General features: G+C 34.8%; 1 protein-coding gene across 12 annotated transcripts in view; it reads right to left on the bottom strand.

Moving 5' to 3' along the window:
- The window catches only part of LOC124367080 (RNA-binding protein Musashi homolog Rbp6), a 1,248,673-nt gene that overhangs the window by 60,640 nt on the left and 1,160,591 nt on the right, over positions 1–27,442 (bottom strand). For all 12 annotated transcript variants that reach the window (XM_046823725.1, XM_046823728.1, XM_046823720.1 and 9 more), the window contains one exon: positions 2,570–2,652. In XM_046823725.1, the coding sequence (XP_046679681.1) occupies positions 2,570–2,652 (83 nt within the window). The remainder of the gene's footprint in view (positions 1–2,569; positions 2,653–27,442) is intronic.

The following is a 27,442-nucleotide window of genomic DNA, read 5'->3' as shown; positions in this document are numbered from 1 at the left end:
AATTTTCATCTACCTTCCAAGTTCCATAAGCAAAGTCCAGCAAATATTTTGCGAAAACCAAACTTAGAGGCAGATGGTTTAGAAAGTTTTTGGGTTTCAGTATCTCCGATCTTTTGGTTGTTAAATTGGGTACTATTTCAAAAGATAACATTTATCTAACTTCTTATTTTATTTAACAAAATAAATCGCAGTTTCTGTGTTTTAAAGCGAAGAGGTAACATTTAAATAACGTTTTATTACGTTTAACAAAACAATTTCCAATTTCTTTTTTTAAAAGCGCTTTGCTACAAACAAGGGTAGTCTGCATAGGGGTTGAAGGTCAGTTGGTGAACGCTAAAAGCGTGGCGGGAACTATTAACATGTCCACCATTGACAATCTGTAAAGGTGATAGAATAAACCAGCAGGCCTAAGTGAGAGGGGCGAGGGGTTGTTTAGAAAGGAAGGTGTTCTCATTAAGAAGGCATTGGAGCGATCAATTCACCAGTCAAGAGCCACACATACTGACTCGCATGCCGTAATTATTGTGGTGTGCCTCAGCAACGTGCATTGCCACTGGGAGACCCAGCGGTGGTGTGCGTGTATCAACGCGTGTGTGCGCCAGTGTAAATACATTATAATTCGTCCCTTTTCCGTTTTAATACACGTGAACGGACCCATTCCGGTTACATTGTAAACAACGGGTGTTGTTTACAAGGTGTTTTGTTTACAGAGTAGTACTACAAGTACCGTTTACCACAAGTCAATACGTACCAATGAATCAAACCGCAAATCATGTGCCTATTTATATTTGGTTTATTCATACGTTGATTATTCATTCTCAACCGTGGTTTATTGTGTGAATACTTTTATCAACCGTCGTTATCAGTCTCAGAAACTATATTTGATCATTCTATATGATAATAAGGAAAGGTCCTAGAAAGGTACGAGTGTGGAGATTTCGTATTTAAAATTACTTTACCTAATATTTACCTCAATCTTTTTAGTCACTGTTATGAAAAATCACGTATAAAAGATATCAAGGTCATTTAACATCCAATAATGCAAGCAATCGCCATTTTGTATGGCATTGATCGTTTATATACTAATCGTTTCCATAACATAACATCGTTTCCATAATCGTTTCCATAATCAATCGTTTCCATAACCAATCATTCATTTCATAAGCAATCGTTTCCATAACCAATCGTTTCCATAATCAATCGTTACCATTCGTTACCATAATCAATCGTTACCATAATCAATCGTTTCCATAAGCAATCGTTTCCATAACCAATCGTTTCCATAATCAATCGTTACCATAATCAATCGTTTCCATAATCAAATCATTTCCATAATCAATCGTTTCCATAACCAATCGTTTCAATAATCAATCGTTACCATAATCAATCGTTTCCATAATCAATCGTTTCCATAATAAATCGTTTCCATAGAATACTGTACATAATCTACGCTCCCAATTTAGATTTCTCAGCTTTCGCCTGACAAGGTACGAGTCATAAATACATAAGAGTTCATAAAGTACGGCCTATATTGATCTTCAGAAAAACAATTTAAAAATTATTAATTTATTAATTGTGTATGTGAATTTGAGTGTGTGTGTGTCTCCTGGGGGGGGGGAGGTCATGCGCGACTAATACGTTAATGCTATAAATATAGATAACAACCCTCGATGATAAGGAATGGTGAATTTTTTACGCAGTTTTTCCGATGTCCGTCAGTGAACTAAGTGTTGCACCAAGGCCTGTCCGTGGTCTTGATCTCCGACATTTGGTCATGTTGTCCTTCTAATAATAATAATTTCCATTCACTTAACTCATCTAAATACATTCTCACTTTAATTTTATTTTTCATTTCTATAAAACATTATTTTGACTTTATTTTGTTTTTACTTAATTTCCTGTAAGACTAAAATTTTTACGGTTTCAAATACCGACTGAGTGCTTTGTGGTGACTCGTTCTCACACACAGGCTTTAGTAGCCCATGTGAGAATATTTCTCAAATATATTAAATTAGAAATATAAATTTTAATTTTAAAACTTTAAAAAGCAAATATTTATTTCAATTGTATATTTAAGACCAATGAATATATTAATATATATCTGTTGTAAAATTCTTCGGAGAATAAACGATTTTGATTTGATTTGGTAAGTGTCTCTTTTACACCTTGTGTAGGCGATGCTTTATCGGTTGCATCTGGGATGAGTTTGACCACCAGGACGAGAGCCTCTCCAGCGTGAACCGAAGTTAAAGTGTACATGTTCACAGAGCACTGAACAATCCCCCAACAATCGGCTTGATTAATTGGGAATTGCCTGTGCGATTGACAGCGGCTAATTCGTTATGTGCTCGGTTACAGCGCCCGATCCGGACTGGACTGGCTGAACCAAAATCTGGCCCATAATTCAAAACGATTGCACGGATTTCGCGCAATCGAATGTCCCAGTTTAATATTTCATCCCTGTCCCGTAATGGATTACACTTCATTTGTATCCAATTTGGACTGTTGACCGAAGATGATTGTTTACGCTAAAGTTGAATTTGGCTAATTGGAGCCAATAATTACTTACCATTTTGTTGTTGATTTCGTGAAAATGAATCTCGCATACTTTGTCCACGATGTCCTCGCATTGAAACGTTACGAATCCAAAACCTGCAACACACAAAATATGAATTAATTACTAAAGTTATACAGTATAAAACAACAAGATCTGATTAGTTCTTGATTATAAAATATTTCGATAAACTTCAAAACAATGAATGCAAGAAATATTTTTTTGTATAACAATTTTTTTTATCTCCAGAATAATTAAACGTTCAGTATAGATTTCTTAGTATGGCCATTAAGACTCTACGTCAGATGACTACGAAGCCCTATTTCAGGAAGCCTTGAAGCGTTTGTACTAGATGGTAACGAAGGTTCTAAATAAGATATCCACGAAGCTTTTACATGAGATTACCTTATCTCTACGTCTCTTATACCAGATGACCACGAAGTCTCTACACTCGATACCACCACGCTTTTTCACGAGATGGTCAAAAAGTGTCTACGTCAGATAGTCACAAAATCTCTTATACCAGATGACCACGAAGTCTCTACACTCGATACCACCACGCTTTTTCACGAGATGGTCACAAAGTGCTCTACGTCAGATAGTCACAAAATCTCTTATACCAGATGACCACGAAGTCTCTACACTCGATACCACCACGCTTTTTCACGAGATGGTCACAAAGTGTCTACGTCAGAGAGTCACAAAATCTCTTATACCAGATGACCACGAAGTCTCTACACTACACTCGATACCACCACGCTTTTTCACGAGATGGTCATAAAGTGTCTACGTCAGATAGCCACAAAGTCTCTTATACCAGATGACCACGAAGTCTCTACACTCGATACCACCACGCTTTTTCACGAGATGGTCTCAAAGTCTCTACGTCAGATAGCCACAAAGACTACATGACAAGACCAGAATTTATCACAACCCTCTTGTGCTACGACTACAGTATTCGTGCACAGCCTCTCCATTAATAATAAAACCGAGCGAAGTAGGCTTACGCTAAAGTATAAGTAGCTAATGCACGTAGAGTCGGTAACACTCCGCTTTCTTTACCTCAGTAGTTATTTAAGCACAGATCACTCTAAATAACTTTTACAAGCATTGAGAATGGCAGTTGTAAATTCTGAATTGTTCTGAATGCTGAAAGCACGCGACATAAATTAAATTACAATTCAAGTATATCATTGATGAAATATTAATTAATAAAAGAAAAACTATAGATTAAAAAATTAAGATTACATAAAAAGTTTGAAATCACTCTACCAAGTGTTGACCAATTAAAATCCTTTTGTGCAGCAGGTATACTTTTACCAATTAAAAGCAAGTTCTCGGTTAAGAGAGTGTCAACCCATGTGTACCTACGCAGTTTTGGTCACACAACAGGGCGCTCAGCCTAGTGCGGGAAGAATGGCTGCATAACTAGTATAACGGGACATCAATAGGTGCTGATTTAAGCACCTAATAGGCTACCTTAGAAGTTTTAATGGTAAACAGGTCTGTACCGGTCCCCTCGGGATATACAGGCACCAAGAGTTGCCAAGTGACAGAATGAGTGAGGGACGACCACAAGGGCAAAGTTGCCCTAACTACAGGCAGCCGCTAATTGGACAGGGTAATCTTCGCCCTAACTTTGGACACATATTGACCATGGATTCATCTTGCCGCGCTCCATCTTCGTTAGTGCAGACCGGGCGTGTGAATATATAATGCCGACCCCGACAAGAATTTAATCTTGCTACTGGACCTGTCACAGATTTATTACTCCGAGTCCGACAATCCCCATTTTACTGATTGTTGCCACATTTTTCTCCCTGTCAGTGTTAGTCGGGGAGGGGTTTCTCCGCTTCCGATTTACTTTTCTTGCGTCTACACTCGTTCCCGCACAAAGAACGGGGCCACTATTCAAGTTCGTAAACCCGTCTTTTTGTATTATCACTAGGATATCCGTTAAAAAACTCAATTACTCGAGACCAGTAATTTCAGTATTGACTCACTCTTTACCAAACTAGTCGTGTAAAAATCACTTTACACGGGAATAGATTTGCACAACGTGGCTGAGAGTGTTTAATTTTAAAGGAATTTTAATCACTCGATGCAATTTACTAGATCACGTACATAAAATTTCCGTATACCCAAATTGCATTTAGTGTGCGTGAGTTTTTTCATCTTAAGGCGTCTCATATCAAACTATTTTTAAAATTCCTCCTTCAAAGGTTCCATATCCGAAGGAAGTTTTACCTCACTAGTGGTGTAATGTTGGTCATTACGTCAATCTTCCGTAAAGACGGTTCAACGCATGAGATGATGTGAAAACAATTGAATTAATGCTCAAATAGTGCAAAATAAATGTAATTTTGTGGATGATATGTTCACAATATAGTACCTACTTTCATGTGGTATTTCGGTAACAAAAATCTGAATAGTTTTTTGAAGCATTACTTTCATTCAATAGAATAAAACAGCTTGCAAGTATTGTGACCAAATTTGGCTACCATTAACTTTCTTATACGGATTACAATCCTATTACGATCTTCAATGTATGCCACTGATAACGTAACAAATTTAACGTTTGGACAGTTTCACATCATTTCAGATCATTTGAAACTGGCAAAGATGGAAGATCTGTGTGCAGGGATGGGACTGTTATTTAATTTGTAAAACAAGGAAGCGGTTTTTAATTTATGGATTTGAAAAGACTTCTCATTGCGACCGTCAACGATATCGCGGCCGGTCATCTTGCATTGGAGCCGCCATATTGGAACGATCTCATTACGCACGAGTGATTTAATTAACTGTTTAAATTAAAAACGTCACAGCCGTCATGGGTCGGCCAAATGATTTAGACGCGGGCCGCAAATCTGCCGCGTAATTTAACTGGCTCGGCAAAATGACGATTATTCTGTCATTTTTTCTGTTGCATCTGTATTGTGAGAGGGAGAAGAAAGGGACTACCGCGCCTTGTTTTGGTACAATAACCTAAATGGCACAATATGAGCTACGGAGATTCGGATGATTTTGTAACAGCCGTGTTAGAATTTAGGCTGCAAATAGACACGAAAGGTGAATGTAATTGGAGATTAAATTAGACTGATATAGTATTGACGTAATGTGAATTATGTTTATTAATGTTAGAGACTCGAAAAACTATCAAAATTTCAAAAGCACTCAAAATCCGTAATCCATTTTAAATGGTCTCCAAGACCTAGCTTGTTGGAAATAATTTCTGCTCAAAATTGCATCTGCATAGATGAGAGTTTCAAGTTCAAAGTACATTTGAGAATTCGATACCATATGGATAGTTATGCCGAAAGAGTATGTATTGATGTTTGTTTACATATAAATTCCTTTTTTTACGAAAGTATGCTATATATTACATATGATATTAAATACGTTGATGGCTAATTCAGTGTATTATTCATATAGAATTCAGTTTATATGAGGTATTTGACTTCTTGTATATTAACGACGGCAAATGTACTTAAATGTTTTCATCTTTTCGAATCATCTAATTAAAATAAAATCAGCCTTAAAAAAGAGTACATAATTTACAAGCGTCAGCAAACAACAAAATGAAAGTAAAACGTAAAGGAAGCGTTAATTTTGTGATAACGGTAAAGTTTTATCAAATATAGTCAAAAATGTATTTTTATCTCACCTTTACCAAAAGATTAGTTGAATTTTAAATATTATATTCAAAGATAGCTTGTTTGTCTTTCCGTATCTTTGAAAGCAAGCTTTCAGAAGGTGCCTTTCATAGCTAGTTTACAAAAAAATCCTTTCGTTAACCTGCAGTCCTATTTTAAAATACAGATAGCGTAGAATAGCATATTAACCTGAATTTTTTAATGGATTAAAGGTAAGGTTCTTTACAAAGAAGATTTTGAAACTCTATTTTGAAATAAATTACAGTTTCAATCGTATTCACTCCGAGGTCCTTGGAAAATTCTGATCTAGCTTGCTAGAAAACACAGTAATAATAGTTTACTTTCAAAATATCCAAAACTCCACCAACAGAACTAAGCAAAAGGATGAAGTAAAATAGTGTTCCTGAAAATTATGTCGAGGACGGGTGGAATCGTGTGAAACACTTCTGAAACAAGTTCTATGTATGATAGTTTAGTGGTTTGGACGTCTCCGTATCCTCTACCTGTTGAAAATAAAGTCCAGGCAAACTTTTCCGATATCCCTGCATTGGTGAAAAATACGGTTGTGCTTCACTTTAAATCATTTTGAACTTCTGACATGTCAATTAGTCTAACTACAAGTGAAAGCATTCCAGCGTTTTAAATTAGGTCGTAATAAAGATGTTTTATCATTCTAAAATAATAGTTATGTGCCTTAATTTATATTCCAATCTCCTAGATTTCAGGAGGGTTGTTGCAATTATTGGTCTTGAAACGCATACTTAAAATTGAACGAGAAAAATATTTATACTTCCACTCTTAATTAGACCAACTTACATTATCCGATTTGTATTGATTATGAAACGAAATCAACTACGGTTTCGATGATATATTGGAATATTTTTAGGCTATAAAAATCGTTAAACGTAGAGTTCTATAATGTGTTATCATGACTCATTTAAGTACCTAATGGTGAACAACCTCAGAAATGGCTACAATCGACTGAGCGCAATGACCACAAATGTTGATCCACGAACGATTAAATAAAAGTGCACCCGTTTGGTTACGAGATCAATAATTTCGAAAAAGAGTAGTTCCAAAAATATAGACAAGAACACATTTTTGGTTGATAATAATTGAGGTTTATTTAAACTGTATGTAAAAATAAAAAAACCGTTTTAAACCATGAATTTATAGGTATTGACATTAATTGAAAAAGAGATAACCAGATTTCAAATTTCAAATAAAAAGAAACATATTGTTTTGGAAATTAACAGACTCCTCTCAAAAGCGTACAACTTTATGACAAGGGTTAATCAACCTAAACCACCCTGAAGGACCCTCACGGAACTCACAGAATGCCCGCGTTGGAGCATTTATTTCGTCCGGGTGGTGGGCAAGAAAGACTAATAAAGAAAATGTGCATGGAGGGAAAACGGAGAGGAGATAAAACAGGACTGACATGTTTAGAGAGTTAAATGTCGATTGTGGAGCGGGAGATGGAGAACAACGGGGGAAGGAAGAAGATAAAGAAAGATATATCGGGAGAGGTAGAGAACATAATGTAGCGACCAACTTATATTGTCTAAGTTACAAGATTGAATTCACTCCTTATTATTACAAGTTTGGACCACTCCGCAAACTTTACCAAGAAACAAGAGTTATGTACTTTTTGAGAGCAGGGAAACAAGTTGGAAAACAAATCAACGGATGGGATGATTTACTGAAATTAAATTTTGAAAAGTAATTTAATTTGTTGGTTCAAGTTAGATTACCCCTTCACAATAACTCGCAAAGCGTCCCTGCGACGAAGCTGATAATGAACAACTGAACTGGGGATTTATCTAAGACATTTTAAATCCGAAATTCATAAATTAATATGAGACTTACAAATCAATCAGGAATAAATACAAATTGAAATAAAATATTATAATGTTTAGAAACATTTTTTTAAGGAAAGGTTAATCTTTTTAGCCTTATTTTTACTATTTTATAAATGTTATAGATCTGTGGAGGAGGTGAACAAGCAGATTCGGGTAGAAAGTTGGTACAGAAAGACGTAGACAGAACCTGTGCTCATTTAAGTATGACGCCTTAGACCGTTCGACCACGGAGTTCAAATGATTGGGATTGGTCTCCATTACAGCAGGAAATGTTGACATATTTGAATGTTTACTTGACGAAACATACCGTTAGTCGTTTAATCAACTCAGAGTAAGGATTTAAAAGGTGTTGTTTATTTATTTACTAGATAGATCCTTTCTACGCCAATATCTATTTAAGTTGAACCTATTTGTAAATATTTATTGACCTTCCTGAGAATAGAACCCGGGACCTCTCATATAAATACAAGTTATTGACAAATGCACATTATGTACCAATAAAGTTCTCAAAATTTAAATAATGATATTGATATTGGGTTGAACAACACAAAAATCTTTAAAAAATTACTAAACACAATCACATGCTCTTTAAGATATAGAGAAGTTTAAGTTCTTTCAAATAGTTTCCTAACTAAACATTTAAAAGTAACATTAATCTCCAAATTGACAGATTTTCAGGATGAAATGTCTACAACTGAGAAATGATAGAATTATAATGTTATGATAATAACCATAATCATACGATTTAAAAGCAGGCCTGAACTATTTTAAAATTTACTAACAACCATTATTCTTATCAGTCCAAAATTGATATGGCCACCAGTTCAGCTGGTTCTTATAAAAAGATGCAAATTGTCATGACCTACCCAGGAATCGAACCCGTGACCTCTTAGCCAAACCCGCAACCTCACCCCAACGCGACGATGAACGTTTCGTGATGATAAATTTATTTTACGGTAGTTACAGTTTTAAGCCGATAAATTCGTACAAGCCCGCGGAGCGTTTCGTAGAAAATTAAATAAACTTAAATTCAAACTTAAACTCGTAGCAAGACCTAAAATAGCACGAGTACCACTACACCGTGAAGTGCGTAGACAGCTCGCTTAATGTTTCACGTCGCTAAGGCATTTCTCCTGTATTGCCTCGGCTAAGGAAGCACTTTACCTTGTTTTCCGTCACTCAGGAATACCAGATGGATCCACTATCCCACTCTACCCTTGTCTGACAGATGAGCGGGGAGGCTGCTTCAATCGGGAACTTTCCGAAATCGTCAATCATCCTCAGGGAAAGACAACTACTTACCTTTCCCTCTTGAGGAAAATTCATAATTGACTTCTCGTCCTAATAGAATTACATCACATCAATATTTATTTTAGAATTGATGTTTAGTTTTTTTAATTCAACCTATTTTAATTCACTTTATTTACTTGTTAAAGGAAATATTACTTGAAGAGGTTTTTTTTGAAATTTAACAAGCAATTTCAAAATGAGTATTACGGTTTTTTGTTTTTTTTTTGTTTTTTTTTTTTTTTTTTGGTGTGGTGTGTTAATGATACTAAATGTTGATACATATAACGTGGACTTCACCTAATAATGTGTTGAAATTTTTTGAAATATTACTGAATATTTAAGATCACTGACGAATTTGAATGCATTAAGAACTGGCATCATCTATTGCAAAAACAGTAATTGGTAGAAAGTTTGAAGTCACAAACACAAAGTAACCTGGCGGCACGTTTCAGATCGGATAATTGAGAAGCACCATCAAGTTTTTAATGCTGCCACATTAATAAAAACTTCGTATAAATTATAAAACTTGTAATAAATTGACGTTTTTAACCCAAATCCACGATTTAAAAAAATCCTCTAAATTACTTGTAAACACATTTCAATAAGGCCTTGATTATCTCGTTTCGTGGAAGGAAAGATGGAAACAATAAACTACACATTGGTGGTTTAAGATTGAATCATTATTTTTGCCAAATGCAACCATCATAGAATTAGAGAAAAAATGGGGTTACATTTAAATGTTATCTTCTAGTTCCTAAATGTATAAATAAATGAGTTTAGAATAACCCAAGTAATATTTTACGCGTTGGAAAAGAAATTAAATAAATAAGAGACCGGTAAAAGATGACCTAAAGCGTATTTATAAATAATTTACTTAACACATTCACTAAGAAAACGTGCTTTAAAATTCAGTTTCCAACAGAATCAACCACCTTCTGTTTCGCTTGTAAATGACTGGGATAATTACTCTCCGAGTCATTAAGGAGACTGCGTGACTGCTGAAGAAGCCTTGCTGAAGGAACGGTGCTGATCTTTGATGCCTCAGCCGTCCATTGGCTTCATTATGCTAATGAATCGGGGCGCTTCAGCTTCGGCAGCGTGGTCCGACCCAGGCTGATAAAGGGCTGGCTGGGCCAGGTCATTAAATGCGAGTTTAGACTTGTGCGTCAGTCCACTGACTGTACTTTCAATTGGTTTTAATTGGGGTACAGTCAGGGCCGTAAACAGATATTTCAAGGTTGCGTTAGATCGGTATTTGGGAATAGTCACTTTCTGCATACCGCTTTCTTTAGTTTCGCTCTGCAGCTTAACAATGACACAAGAGATATTAACGGAAATTAATGTAAATGAAACGCAAAACTGGAAAGTACAACAGGAAATAATAACTTACATGATTGTGTTCCAACCAGTAGCGTATATAGACAATATTTTCGGGGGGGGGGGGGTACTGCACTGCGTGATTTAGGAAGTATAAAATACTTTCAAAATACATTGCCTTGGGAATCGTCCACTGGAAAATTTATGTGTTTTAAGATCACATAAATTTGTTCTGGCTTAAAAAAAACTACTGGATACCATTTTCATGTTTGTCTTTAAAAATTTCGGATGACGGAGTTTGAGCGCTCTGAACGTCCCCTATATAACCAAGAAAATAACTTCAATTTTACTTATTAACTTATTTAAATACCAACGGCAATTGACAATTTATCATCACAAGCAAGACGTGCAATATTAAAATTAATAATTAAATTACAATTAAAAAGAGATAATAAGCTAAAAAAATTATCAAATTAATTCAGGGTTCCAGTAAATACGGCGCCAGTCATTGGTAAGTAATACTCACACAAAACATATTCATTTAATGTTTTTATGGTTATTTATTATCACGCGTTAAGTATTCGTGAATAATTAATTCAGAATTAATGAGTTTTTATTTAGGCAGTTTTATATTTTCAGTTATTGGCGGTTTGTAAGTAGCAAAACACAAGACTAGAGCAGATTCTAAAAAAAGCACAGTCATATGAAATAAATGACAGTAACTCTGACAGTTTGAGATACAATAAAAAAACACAGATATTGAAGGTTGATATGACATATTTGTATTGAAATTTAGTTCCAAGTTCCACTATAATGGTCTACCTCAGTAAGTCGCCACCTCCTAAAATTCAAATTATTTTTTTTAGTTAGTCAGGATGAGATATTTTCAAAATCATGTTTTTAAGTTCCAATGGTCTACCTGAGTAAGTCGACACCTCCTAAAATTGAAATGAATTTTTTTAGTTAGTCAGGATGAGATATTTTCAAAATCATGTTTTTAAGTTCCAATGGTCTACCTGAGTAAGTCGACACCTCCTAAAATTGAAATGATTTTTTTAGTTAGTCAGGATGAGATATTTTAAAAATCATGTTTTTAAGTTCCAATGGTCTACCTGAGTAAGTCGCCACCTCCTAAAATTGAAATGAATTTTTTTAGTTAGTCAGGATGAGATATTTTCAAAATCATGTTTTTAAGTTCCAATGGTCTACCTGAGTAAATCGACACCTCCTAAAATTTAAATCAATTTTTTTAGTTAGTCAGGATGAGATACTTTTTTTTTCAAAATCATGTTTTTAAGTTCCAATGGTCTACCTGAGTAAGTCGCCACCTCCTAAAATTCAAATTAATTTTTTTAGTTAGTCAGGATGAGATATTTTCAAAATCATGTTTTTAAGTTCCAATGGTCTACCTGAGTAAGTCGACACCTCCTAAAATTCCGATTATTTGTTATCGATAGGGTCATGATGAGATCTTCTTCAAAAGCAAGTTTTTAAGTTCCAAAGTTCATTCCAATGGTCTACACCTCCTAAAATTCGTATTACATTTTATAGATCGGGCCGTGTTCTTGAAAAGAAAACAACTTTGCCTACAATCAGAACAATGTTCATTATTTCACAGTACGCGTAAATAAATACAAATCTCATTATTTCCCGTACTGGTGGCACTTAATAAGCAAATGAAACCAAACTCCACACACTCACTGCGTTGTTTACATTTTAATCAACAGTGAAATCATTCCTTTGCGGGGGACAGGTGACAGGGCGGTCGCCGTGCCATAAAGCGGCGCCATAAACTGGCCAGATTGGCTAGAAACTGGCCATAAAGCCTTGCTCGCCCCGGCCAGAAGTAACCGCACGTCGTTATAAGTTTCCTGATCGCGCTATAACTGCTAGCCTTACATTGTCGTTCTACACTGCACCGCACTTGCTCTTTTGTACATTTTCGTTATTTTATTCCCCGATACAACGAATCTGCATATGAAAATGCTGATTTTCAGACATTGATAATATTATAAGCTGGCTAACCCTCGTTGTATGTGTCCTAATCTTTGCATCCGTTACTTAATATATATATATATATATATATATATATATATATATATATATATATATATATATATATATATATACAGCATACAAAGGGTGTTAGCCTACATATAATATTAACAATTTCTGAAAATCAGCATTTTTATATGAAGATTGTTGTATCGGGGAAAAAAATAAGGAAAATGTACAATATTATATATATTGTTTATATATAATATACAAATATATAGTATTTTTATCTACAATATACATATATATTTTTTTATAAAAATTTTACTATTAGACTAGAACATCGCAGTATTAATTACCAATATTTTAAGGCTATACATATTCATTTGTTAAGGTAGTGATGTAAGGTTTTGGTTGGGTTAAATGTTTTTGAACAAAATTGAAAAAAACATGTTATCACTCCGATAGATATTATAGGCATTTAAATTCAAAATATTTAATCATTTTGACCTCTAGGGAAACGGCTAAAGATGAAAATTTCTTACAATAAGTATGTATGGTAATTCAATGGGATGTGTTTTTTACTCATCATTGATATGGAAATGAGATTCCTTAAATTTAAAGAGTAATTGTACCGTCACAGTATTTGAAAGCTGTACAGTTCATTTATTTCACGTTCGATACAACTGTACACTACAAATTCGAACGAAACATTATAATTACAAATTGTATAATCTTCTACACAATTTCGTCAGGAATAGTGAAAACACAAACAGACGGATCCATAATAGAAAGTCACAAAGCTAATTGAAAAATACTGGGGGGGGGGGCAGTTGAATTCAATATGCAGATAACTTCGTTAAATTGAGTTTGTGACGAAATTCTTCAAACATGATCATTACATTACCTCACGTTCAGTTTCCTCACATTCAGGGCCGGTTGTAAACGGAGAATGTTTTCACCTTCCGGTCGTTCAGTAACCGAATGACTTGAAACTTTTCTGTACACCTCATAATGAGAGGACCGGTGGCGGGTGAGGGGGGGAGGTGGCTGATCCCGTGTTGCATCAGCAGTCCATTGGCTTCGTTATGTTGATTAATCAAGTGACTCCCTCAGCACTGCCCCTCTGTCGCTGAAGAATGGCCCGCGAACTAGTCGTCCAGTATTGATCGCATGTTCCCTGTGCACTCGCGTAGCTCAGTCGGCTACGAGCTGGTTTCGTGATACAGAGATTGTAGGTTCGATCCCACGCGGAGGAAAACAAATTTTGTGGCAAATAGCGACTAATTTATATTGCCTGTAGGAAACAAAATATTATAGTCATCTCGGATATATAGGGCTTCTCTTTGTACAAATTCTGCAAAATGAATCATCAATCATGAATCCGTATTTATACACGACCACCGTAACTTTGCCGCTTACACAACGTCATTAAATGTTTATACAACGTATCGAAACAATATACAATAGGAATTAAATAAGCGGGATGTATTTGTATAAGACGTTTTCCGTGTTCTGTTCCAAACTATGTCTAATATCCTAGTTAGTCCATGATCCATTAGAATAGAATGTTTGTGAGTAAGTTCCGTATTTATATGAAAAACTTTGTTTGAAACTTACAATTGATAACTTTTTCTAAAAGCATACCAATAGACTAACTGATAGATATAATTTAGTTTTTAAGTTATGAATTTCAATTTCAAATATATTTGGAATTTAAGAATATCTTTCTGCTAAATAAATGTTCACCTCAGGTAATCAATCTGTATCCCACTTCTGTTCATCAATGAAGCTAACGTGGAATTTATTTCGTTTCTGCTCCAATGAATTGCTAAAACCGGCGAGGTTATAATTTTACTCTCGCATTTCTTTAGTAACCAGAGATCAAGTTCGGAAACTGGTTTTCAACTGGGATAAGATTTTGGGGACTTTATCTAATCTGCCTCAACTCCAAGGTCACAGTAGTAGGTTTACTTCTACCAACTTGTAGAATGTTTATTAATTTATGATTGTTCAGTGTAAGTGCTCGGGGCGGGTTACTGAAAGTACAACGCTCCACCTTGCGATTTCATTAATCAGAATAACGACGCTGACGGGCTGCTGAGGCTACACGGATCAGCAGCTACTATCAGCACGGATCCCTCGCGGGCCTCATCATTAAAGACTGAAGAAGAGTTAATCATCCAATCGTTTATTAAACTCCCCTTGCCTTCAGCCAGATGGTCTTGTCTTTATCCGACGCCGAAATTGATACAGAAGAGGGAGATGTTGAAAGAATTAGCTTAGGCGCTTAATTGGGGAAAAATGTGTCCATTAGTTTAATTAGTAATTATTCACTGTAGCTAGTCAAAACTGAACCGCACATATTATCCTTAACTAATTCATAATTTATTAGTTACGATCCAACACTTAAGTTTCGATTTAAAATTAAAAAATTAAAGTTTGCAACTTAAACCAAACTAACTTTATAGTTTCGGGAAAAAATAAATCGACATTTTACTCTAAAAGCAAAAATATAAATACATTAGCTTTCTGACACATATGAACTCATTTTTATAGTGGCGATAAAAACGTAACTATAAGTTATTTAGATCAAATACAAAAACAACCAACTTGTGAAAGAACACAACTCAAGAATATTTTCCGAAACATTATGATATTAATTAATATGTTAAAATTACAACAAAAATCTAAAACAACTTTAATAAAAACAATCACGTTCACCAATTTTCATTCACTATATACAGGGTGTTCATAAAAGGGCATCATACAATTCTGTGACTGGTAGTACTTATCATTTTAAACAAAAAATTACCTATGAACATAGCTCGCGTAATGTGTAGTTTAGCCCTGGCTGCCATTTTGTATTTTTTATATCTAGAACTAGTAAAGTTACAGATACCAAATTTAGATGTCACTTTTTCTTATGTATCACTTAGATACGTGATACATAAGAAATTTTTTGTTTTAAGTTATTAGCAAAATGGCGTATGTTGAGAATGTTTAAATTTAAATAACCAAAAAACCAGTATGTTTATACACATGTTATACAATTTACAAAATACCAACTATTTTCCGGTACTTTTTCCAACGAAATCCGTGAACGCATAAGCCCGCACAACCACTTGAAAGATATGCTTGCACAAGCCGGGAGCTACAAACATGTTGTCACTTGAAAGAGATCAGGTGTTATGACATGTTTGACGCTCTCCACAATTGTCGCCCTATGTTCGGACGATTTTTGTTTAAACTGATAAGTATTATTAGCCATAGAAAATTTTGACACCGTTTTGAATACCTTGTATATAACTCAAAATGTATGATACCTACATTACGTTTTGAATAACGAGGCAGTAGCAGCAACACTTTCAACGTAGATTCTGCTTTATAAGGGCGTTACTAGGTATTGTACAATATAATTACTGTTAGAACATACTTACTCACGTATTAAAAATCGTATTAATTCGTGTGCCATTCATGGAGTTATTACTAAAAAAAGGTGGCACTTTGCGTGAATCGGCTAATTACAATGAATCAACGCTAAGCGAAAATGAGCAGTTCCCAACGGCCCGTAAAAGTTTAAAACCCACCGACCACCAAAGTCAAGAGAAGCGTTAAATAAAACATATTGTGCGTGTAAGCTTTGTTTAGTTTCTCTCTTGACCAGCATTAGTCTATCGACAGCGGGAATGAGCCACTCAGCGGCACAGTGTTTATTGTAACCTGGTTTCCGGCCCGAGATTAATGTTGCCGCCATTTTGTTTCCAACTCTCTTTAGTGCCGCTAATGTATTTCCACATTTTTGTTTCCACTCCTGTCCCGTTACTTGGCTACTCACCCGGTCCCCGATTTGTTACCTTACCCACTTAGCATTGTACTGGCGGAAAAAACACAGTTAGTTGGCTTGTAGTCCAGGTTCAGGTATAGATTTAGGAGTTGATTATATACTTTTTTTTCTTTTTCCGGAAAACATTTCGGTACTTTGGTATTGTATGGAGGCCTCGCTATCTTTATCTACTTCTTGTTTTTACGCGATATAAGTAGGTATTATAAATGGAAACAATGTAACCTTGACGAGTGCTCACGTGATCTGACCTTGAATTAGGGTACTATTTTGAGTCTTTTTCCCAGAATTCCGAGTGGCGACCGGAACACCACCAAAGCCCGCACTTACGGACATGGGCATTTCCGGTCGGTACTTTCCCTACCTCATATCACGAAAGTACCCGAATTCAACCTCAGACCACGTGGGGACTCATAAATGCTAACTTCCATTTTTATATTTATAATTCATATTTATGTATTTACAACTTATATAGCCTAAAACAAATAGTAAATAGGGACAGACTGGCCACCGGATAATACAAAAAGACCGAAATTTAATTATACTGATCTTGGTGGTATTATACATAAGAAGTCACTAATTACTGTAACGTAAAAAACCGTACTAATTAATGAGCACGCAAGTGTGTAGCTGTTATTATTGCATCTATCGCTCGAAGGGCTGGAGAGATTCCATTTCCGTCTATCTGTCTGCACAATATCTCGAAAGCTAACTGAACTTTAGACTTGATATTTTGCATCAACATTCGTTTCTACATGAGCATCGCCGAGTTCAATATTGGTGCATGTCACCGCATGAGATTGCTGAGCGTTAGCGAACATTTTCACATTAGTCTTATGAGTAACCATGATGGCAAAGGCGGACACGTAAAATAAATAAATTGGTGAACAAACTGAAATTTCGCTTGCAACCTGAGCGAAGTCTGGTGGTGTTACGTACTCCTACTTTGTATAATTCTGAACGTATATTACACCTGACACACAGAATAATGTTTTAAAAATAGAGCTTGGTATGGCGAAGTGTGTTGAGGTGTGGTTTTGTCTGTAAAGTGTTGACTACATCAGATTACTCAATCTTTCCGGCTGAAAACTGAGTTTTCTCCGGATCCAAAATGGAGGAAGACGATTGTTGTGGTAATGTGAACAGAAAGCAAGTTAAATTGCGAGGAAGGTTCTGTGCAGAGAAAAGAATTCTCTGTGTTGACTGGAGAGACACTACCTCATTGATCGCCTTGAAACCCGATCGAGTCATTCGTACTGGTTTAAAACACAGGATATTCACAAACCCCACGCCCCGAAATTAATATTAAAAACATTTATTCGAAATATAGAAAGTAAACTAGACCCATATATACAGGCCATTAGCGTCAATGTTTGTCGAGTGAACAATTTTTGAGGTTGCACCCAAAGTGACGATTTATAAAACAATTAAGGTAACACACTTCTCTCCAGGTAAGCTACACATTTGGAAGGACAATAACCAATAAAAGTCTTTTTGTTCATTTTTTATTCAAAATTTAACAATAGTAAGTCGCATTTGTAGGTCCAGAGGATAAAAACATAGTGCTTCGAGTACTAATTATACTCGTAACACGGACGAACATATGACAACCCTTAAAAGAGAGATCTTTCCCGCAATCGGATATCAAAACTAAACACCTTTAAGTTTCAATCAGCCCATATAAAAACTAAAAATAATATTAATTAAAACTTTAAATTTACAAAAAGGTTCTGAATGTACAAAAAGGTTGTGAAGTTGTACTGAAGGTCTTAAGTTGTTGCAATCCTTTTCATTTTACGCCAATACTTTAAGACATCCAAATGTTAAAAATTATACTTCTTTAAAGAGAGGACATAATGAACAAATTTTGGACGATTTCAAATAAAATACATGATTCCTTCCTTCAATATAAGATACAGAATAACTGTTTTTTGAAAATTTAATTTCGATATTTTAGAATGGGTACTAATGTTTTAATAAGCCAGTCTTGAACTGCTTTCCGAATTTGTCTACAACTATTAAAAGTTCCTAGGTAGATTTAAGTAAGATTGTTTGTATTACACCACTGATCTATCGCTATTTATTAATTTAATAGCACAATTCCTAACTCAATCACTAACTTAAACAAGAATTAATTCAGTTTGGGTTAAAATTAAATAATCAATAACAAAAATAATTTAAAAATTGCCTATTTAAATGTACAAAATCATGAGGTACATTACATTTGGTTCTAAATAAATTTATAGTCGTATAAACATTTTCAAACGGTCATTATGTACAAAGGCTATTTCTTGAGATAAAGTAGAGGGAAATTTACTGATAAAGAAATAAAGGTTGGCAAAACTGCTCGTAGAGCAGATTGAAGACATTTCCCGACAGCAAAGGGGTAATAATGCACATCTGGAAGTGATTAATGGCATTGGCATTAGCAAGTGTCTAATTTGCAATGATTAACCGAATTCCAGGCCCTCCGCATGCATTAGCCATATTATATCAGCCATCACGGCTCTTCGCATAAATTTCAGCCATTATATAGTGGCCATGACGTCACATGGGCCTGCCTAGATATCTGATGACCGCCCCCATTAGGCTGTGAATTACATTTTCTTCGCAAATATATATTGCAACACGAAATATTATATGTATTCATTGTTTAGGATTGCACTTCTTTTTAACATAACTTCTTACGTATCAGTAAATAGATTATCTAAACTTATGAATAGGTTAAATTAAAGACGGAGTTATAATATATTTTATATAAAAAACGTCTAATTAATAAATAAATGTTATTTTAAGCGATTAAAATTAAGTCGGTTCAGTTTAAAAGCGTGTTGGTTCAAAACACAATAATATTATTTATGAAGAAATCAAGCGTTTATCTAAATTTATACCATAATTGAACGGAAAAATCTACAAATTATGCCTCAATATAAATTGTTAGTGTTATTCAATGTTACCGCTTCTTGTGAAGGAATTAATAGAATTTTTAATACAAAAATGCAATGATGGAATAATTTATTGATTGTTGATGGGAAATAATAAAACATTAAATCCTCAATTTTTCGTTTATATTACGCGGAATACCCCTAAAAATTTATAGTTCACACAATAGGTAAAACTTTTGCCGATCCTGCTTAAAACGGGCTCACTTATACAATCGAATTTATAAAACTTATGAAAGAATTGTGGTCTAAATGTTGTGAAATAAGTAAAATAAATGTTCATAACCCCACTCAGATACGTTCGTCTGTTTTATATAATTACAACATTACTCGTAAATCAGTGAATAAAAATGAGAGATATTTTGTAAAAAATTAAAATTAGTGTAACTTATTTTCTGTCTCCTGTAGTGAAATGTGAACAGATTATTTTCGTTCAGAATTGACCAAAAAAGGTAGAAATTTCCAAAATGGACTGGCCTCATTTAAACGTTACCTCGCACCATGGAGATGTTAAATCCTTTTAACGTCCTAAATTATTCACATCCGGCAGGGAGTAGGCCGGGTAACGGATGCCGGCGTGGATGTGGGGACTCCTTGACCGCACCGTGGAGGTGGAGGAAGTGGCCTGGCCGGCCTCCTGCATTATAAATGCCGGGAGATAGACCAGACCGGACTTTCCAAATGAAAATGCGAATTAAACTTGTATGAGCAGCAGCGATTATAGCCCAGCACTCACTTGTACGGTTGCTGTCAGATGGCGCGGCCATCAAATATTCAACGGCGGAATCGTGGCAGTAATGCGACCCGGGATTGGAGACCAGCAAGGTGCGGCGCGGTCTGGCACTTTAAAGGAATGGAATGGCTCCCCTGAAGTCATCCTTATTTGAGGGTTGTTAAGTCAGTAAGGAGGACAGACTTTCAGAGGAAAGTCATAAAGGAGAATATCCAATTACACCGGAGTCTCGATCAACCGAATTGTTTGATTTACCGAATAATTCTAAGGAGACCAATAGTTTTGTTTCAATTTCGTAAATACACAAACACGATTTATGTAATGCAGCATATTACAAAGCTCGGTGTATTTCGTTCTGGTTAAGACAATGTTCCTCACGAAAAGGACGATTTTGTATTTTACCCTCCATTAACCGAATCTCGTTCAATCGAATTAACTTAATATCAACAAATTCGGATAAACTGGAATCGTGTGATAAAACAAGAACCATAGAAAGCTTTTTTATGAGAACCTTCTCCGGCATCAAATAAACTAATAATTCTTTATAAAATCAGAATTCAACGGCCTTGAAACACGAAAGTCACGCTTATAACCTGCAGCATAATACAAAGCTCGGTGTATTTGTTCTTGTTAAGACAAATCCTTACAAAAAGTATAATTTTGTATTTTACTCGTCATTAACCGAATTTTGTTCAATCGAATTACCTTAATGTCGTCAAATTCGGATAATCTGGAATCGTGTGATAAGACAAGATCCATACAAAACTTTTCGATGAGAACTTTTCCGGTGTAAAATAAACTAATAATTCTGTATAAAATCAAAATCCAACAGCCTTGAACGTGAAAGCCATCGTAATAACCCAACAGAGTAACGGTCCGATCGGGTCGTTAAAGTAAAAAACTAAAATACGCTGTAAACAACCGGCAATCGATAGACAATAAATTGACAATAAGCTGGAAATCGATTGGAGAGCAGTTAAACGGGATTGATGATCTGTAAAAAGCGGATAACGAAGGCAAGGAGTCTGCGAGAGTAATTAACGCGCAGAGTGTTGGGGCGCAAGTTACTAGTAAGTGACGCGGACATGACGGTGTAAGGTTTATGACTTGACACCTCCCCTGCAGCTTGCAGAGGGAACATCATGACTAAGGTTTATGGCACATTACACGCTCCTGCATATTATTATCCACATTACACCTTTCTGAATGTCGAGTACTGGTGAGTTTGTTTCTACGGTTTTCTGGAAGTCGACTGTTACAGTTGCAATTCGTTAACTGACTTCGCCATCGTTTGTAATTATCGAAGTATAAATATCGATGTAGATGTCGATGGTTGTCGATGTCTGCTGACTGGAGGTTTTCAAAGAGACTCAGTAATTTAATTGATTTATGACAAGCAAGAATATATGGAAGGTAACGCTGTCCGGAAAGTAAGGAACGTTACGTCAAGTCTAATTAATGAAAGTATTTCCAGTGTGCTATTAAATATGGTATGAATCGATGTCGACTATGTATAAATGAAGAATAAATACGGAGATGTGTAAATATAAATCCACAAGTTAGTGAAAATAAATTTACTTTTCAAGCAAATTGGCCAAGTCCGTGGTAGAACAATACCGACAATTAAAGTCACGTGGATATTAACAATGGCAGCAAGCTCTACATAGATCGAAATTAAGTCTTTTTTCAGAGCTGAAACTTTTTTTGGTACAAGGCTCAAGGTGACTTCCTAACCACGACCGGTGGCCGGCGGTGAGATGCTTACAAGCAGAGGATCGTTCAGCGGTCACCCATCCAAGGGACAACCAAGCTCGACGTTGCTTGACTTCGATAATCCTGCGATAACCGCTGTACCCAGTACACTACGCCGCGTGGTTGCCGAGATGTGTTACAACAGCAAGTTTCTTTATCGACCGGCTATAGTGAAAACCATTTGATTTTAGACTCCCTCTTCACTACTAATTCTATCACGCTCTTGTTTTTGGGAGATGTTTAAATTTAAACGTATAATTTATCAATCCAAACCTATTGTTTTAGATTTTTCGATATCTTATACATCTCAAAGAAATCTCAATCCTTCTTGTACTTTATTGTTTAAATAGTCTGAAGTACACATTTTACAAGAAAACGGAATGCATATTGATCATTCTTTTAACACGAGATATCTTCCAAAATTATTCAACCAAAATTGTAAGTCGCAAAATTGATTGAGATTTGACATTGATCTTATAGGATAAAGTTCAAGGTCGTTTCACTACAGGCCTCGGGTTGAATTATTTTAATAATTTAATTTTGTCTGATGAAAACAAACTCGTTTACTCGCTTTGCGGAATTTGCAATAGTGAACAGAAACAGTGTCAGGAAATCGTAATTTCTGTATGGCTAACAGTTCTACCAAAACCATATCCTGTCCGTAATGTACTAGTAATTAATACAGTTGGAGAAACCCACAATGTTTCGTTTCTCATCGACAGAGCGCTTAGACGGCGATTGAGTTTTTTTTGCTGACGTCAGTGCAAGTGACTGATATAATCAGAGCATTACAATCGGCACCAATCAGCCGGACGGCGCTGCGGAAGGAAGTCCACTCCTAATACAACCGGAAGTGCATCAATCAAACCGGTGATCATTTGTCTGGAAGAGGTCGCCTCTGTCGTTGTCGCTGTCGTACCGGCAGTTTTTGTCGCCACCACCCGTCCGTCTGTCTCTCCGACGTCTGTCGGTGACGTCACAGAAGTAGACAAGAAGTGGGGGTACAATTCTGCAATGATTTCACTTTAAGGTGTTGCGCTTGATTTTGAGTTTGAAAAAAGGTTTGTTATGTTAAATTAATTAACCTTTAACGCTCCATATAAAATTAAAATATGTGAAGTAGGACATGAAGGCAATTATGTGATCAAAGCACATAAAAAAGGCTGAAGATAAATTCAGACATTTTATATTATGAAAATAGTTATATTTTCAGATAGTATATGCATAAAATACTTTGGAAAATGATATTATTTTAATAAATATAAATTTAAATACGGCGTGTTTTCAAATATGTTTTTTCATAAAAATTATCTTTTATAAATAAAAAATCTTTTCAATCCCTGAAGCTACAACTCTTGTACATACTGTACAACTTCCCCTGTATCACCTTATTGCAAAATTGCTTGAAGTCCCTACTTTAATTACCTATAATTTCATGCGGTGCGAATTTTCCTCTATTTATGGAAGTTATCAAAGAGCTATGAATTTAGATTAAAAAATTTACAATCCAAAATCGATTGAACCACCTTACGAAAACTTCATTATGGCTGGAAAAATGTAAGCAGTTATGTTTCTTTAAACTCTTAAAACTCAATTTTAATCAACTTCTACGCGAAGAAAGCAATTTATATTAAAAAATTTAGACATATCTTGTAGTGTTCGCAGAATTTCAGTAAATGTAGCATATAGGTCAATGTATTTTTAAAACATTGACAGGAACAGTCTGTAAGCGACCAACAGCAATTCTGTAGTTACCGAATGGTTACCAACTTTCTAAACTTAATTTCATGAAATATATAAGTGTACTTTATATGTTACATGATTTTTCTGTAACATAAAAACAATATAAACTAAATATTTTATGTATTATTATAATTTTATGATAACAAAGAATTAAACATGCTAAGCAATAGTGACACTGAAACACACATAACAACAATTGTGTATTAAAAAAACAAGAAGCGAGGAAATGCACATTATACATTTACGTTACATTAATAATTTGTGTGCATAAATAGAAGCTATTTGAAAACATGCAACAGAGAAACTTAAATACGACTTGAATATTAAAGTTTCCCATTCAAATATTACCTTCTTCAAATTAGAAATTTATTTACTGTTCTTATTGCACCCCATTGTTTCCTTGCTTTGTTCTCTGAACAGTTTATTAAACTTGCTAATTCTCCAAAATGCTACACAAACAAAAGTTCACTCTTATAAACTATAAAGTACATTTCCTTTTAAAATTACTGGAATATAGGAAATAAAATAATGTAAAATATAACATTTAATTTTACGCACACAATAGATACTCATCTGTAACAACACAAAACGTCACAAAGTGAAATGTTCGATAATGTTGTAACACCGAGTATTTGTTTATTTATAAAAGGTTGAGGAGTCAGAAAAAGCAATTTTCGTTGGATTATTGTGCCTAGGCGACCTTTAAATGCCACTTTAAGCCCGAGGGAGTACCGCAACGTTTGGGGGGGGGGGGATGGAGTTCTCTGCCTCTCTTAGGTCTTTGTTTATGGACCTGATTATTTTCAGGTCTGAGAAAACTGTGTATAAACCTACCACCAAAAAAATGCATATCCTTACATCTAAAGGATCTGTACATAAAATGTACACGAAAAATCTAAATTATGGCCAATGCAAAAATTGTACATTAATTTTTGGGATCGAGAAAACCTGTTTATATAAATAATTTGCAATACGAACAAATATGACAGATATAAATGGCAGTGCAATTAGATTTTGGTTCGAACTTTTTATGACAAATTTAGTTACATATATTATTTATGAAGACATGAAATAAATAGTAGGAATTTGAAACAGAATCTTATGACATTAACTTTATGATCTGACCCAAAGAAAAACGGTTGAAGATAAGGATATGAATTTTATGCAGTATATACATGTAAAGTAGCTGATGGGAGTTAAAAGTATTTTTACTCATAAAAAATGTATTTGGTATTATTTAATATTATGCAATTTTCTTAAATTATATTTAATTTTAAAAATAAAACTTTTAAGTCATAAATAAAAAAAAATATGTCGCTCACTGAAGCTATAACCCAAGAACATTCTGTAAACATTTCACTTTTTTATCTTCAGCTATTTTTATTTGAGTAACATTACAAATTTGCTCGAATTTTCTGCTTTAAACGGATGTAATTCTTCGAGGAGTTACAAATATATTTTCTACTTTTCCTGTTTTTAGTCTGGTTATATTATAGCGTTAAGAATTCAAAATTTAAAAAAATATTTTTTAAATCTAAAATCGATCACCTAAGTTCTTACGGGGTAAAAGACCCTAGTTGACAGCAAGAGTTAATGCCTAACAATGAGATATTTATTACATAAAAAATTAATGTTCGTCGTACCAGAGCATTGCAAGGAATTGCTTCTAAAACAAGGCAGCCTCGCCAACTCTAAACATTCAAATAGAAATTTCCAATTTATGATGCTCTGCTAGAAAGGGCGCAAAAAGAAACGAATTTAACGCAAGCTGAATTTCGAATTATGATACGTATCTAAAATGTACAAGGTGTTGATTGGGCAAATTAAACTCCTATTTAGTAACTGGTCGTGAACAAAATTCAAAATCCTATTTTAACTTTTGAATAAAGCTTAACTATGTATGGGTACAAACTCTAATAACTCAAAAATAAACCTCGAGGATTTTAACTCTGTTAGAGATGTAAAATAATCTAATCATTTTATAAAATTACTGAAGATCTTGACATTTTGTAATTAACGTTTTAATTCTCAAAATTTGGATTACGATTAAAAAATAATGTCTGTAAATTTTGGACTAATTCAAATTTTCGCCCAAATCATGAGTTTTGAGTGAGGAGTAGGAAAGTATTTATTGTTACGTAAACCCCTAGATCACGTTTTATTTTTCTGTTTATAACCATTCGACAATAAGCAAGACAGGACGATTCCTATATACCACATCTCCTCCATTAATTTAATTAAACAATGATAGTTGCGAAAATAATTGTAACCATTCCTAAAACATTTTCTGTTTTCGCGCTTAGACGTCGAAATTTTCCAGTCTGCGGCGAGGAACGGAGATAAATCGGTATTAATAGATAGGAGCGTAACTCGCTCTCGATAAAGGGGGAGAAAATAAGGCGGCAGACAGCAACAGAAGGTTACTCTTAATTAAATGATAACCGAATAACGCGGTTCTCTTTATTTCCTTTCAAACGGTGGGTATTAAATTGTCTGCTTCTAAATCAACAGAGATTCGCCGTTGGCAGTGCGGCGAGAGTAAACACCATAGCTGCCACGGCTGTTTCAACACCGATGTTTCCAGGGACGTGGAAACGCTGAAGAGATACTTCTGCGATTACTGATTCACTAACTGTGTTAATTCAGAAAGCAACTATTCTAGAAGTTTTACGCCCTCAAAATATACCACGACATTTTACCTTGCAAGATTGCGTCCACTATTAACATATTTGTTGAATCCTCAAAGGAAACAAGCGAAGAAGGTAAATCACAAGTACATAGGTAATCGAATTACGATAAGATAGGGCATTGAAAGACGTTGTTGTGCACCCTGTTGGGGATTTCTAAACTTGTAGAGTTCGTCTTGGAAAGTGGACACTTATTAAAAAACTGCAATATTTTAATTTAATACTGCCTTTGTGGCATTTGGTCTTGATAAATAGATGGATTTTATTTCGCCGACCGTTCCTTTTAACGGCCTTGATTTTTTACCTACAAGAACGATGTCAAAACTTTTTATCTTTGATATATTCCGAAAATAATCGGAGGCAATATGGGCCGAACGCTATTTGATTTCTCCTAAATAATATATAATACAGGATATTCAAAGATAAATGAGAGTTTTTTTCCAACACAAAATACAATTTAGAAAACTATAAAAAAGATTAAGTTTGTTTTTGAAATAAGACATCTTTCATAACTATACGACCAAAAATAAGAGAGAAATCTTGTGTGAAATTGAATATGGTAATTATTGTGAAGTTAAAATCAAGATGGTTGCCAGTAAAGGAGCTGAATGCAAAACGGAGGCAGAACTGTTGTGCCGGTATTGCGATACTAGAATTTGAAGGCGCTACTCACTATTTTTAGTTTTTGTTTAGTTTGTAGCTTTAAATTCCAGAGAATAGACCTTGCATCCGTATGGGCATTTTGTGAGAAAAATATTGTTCGGTAAAACTACTTTTCATCCATTTTAATCTTTTATTGATTACGTTTAATGAAATAAATTTAGAATGTTGAGTATTTTATTGTCAGAGCTTACTTAAGACAACATGTGTTAATTAACTTTTCCTAACTTATTTATAATCGCTGTTTCCTTCGTTTGTCGTTTGCAGATACAAAGTTTCAACTGACAACACATTTTAGCATTGGGCACAAAACCTTCATATAGACTGACACATAATCAAAGAGTATATTATCATGCTTTGACGTTCCATAAAATATGTATATTCAAATACAATTATTGTATTCATCAACG

Source organism: Homalodisca vitripennis, chromosome 8 (assembly GCF_021130785.1).
Source record: "Homalodisca vitripennis isolate AUS2020 chromosome 8, UT_GWSS_2.1, whole genome shotgun sequence".
NCBI lineage: Eukaryota > Metazoa > Arthropoda > Insecta > Hemiptera > Cicadellidae > Homalodisca > Homalodisca vitripennis.
Note: the sequence above shows the minus strand (reverse complement) of the source record. Positions and strands in the feature narration are given on the sequence as shown.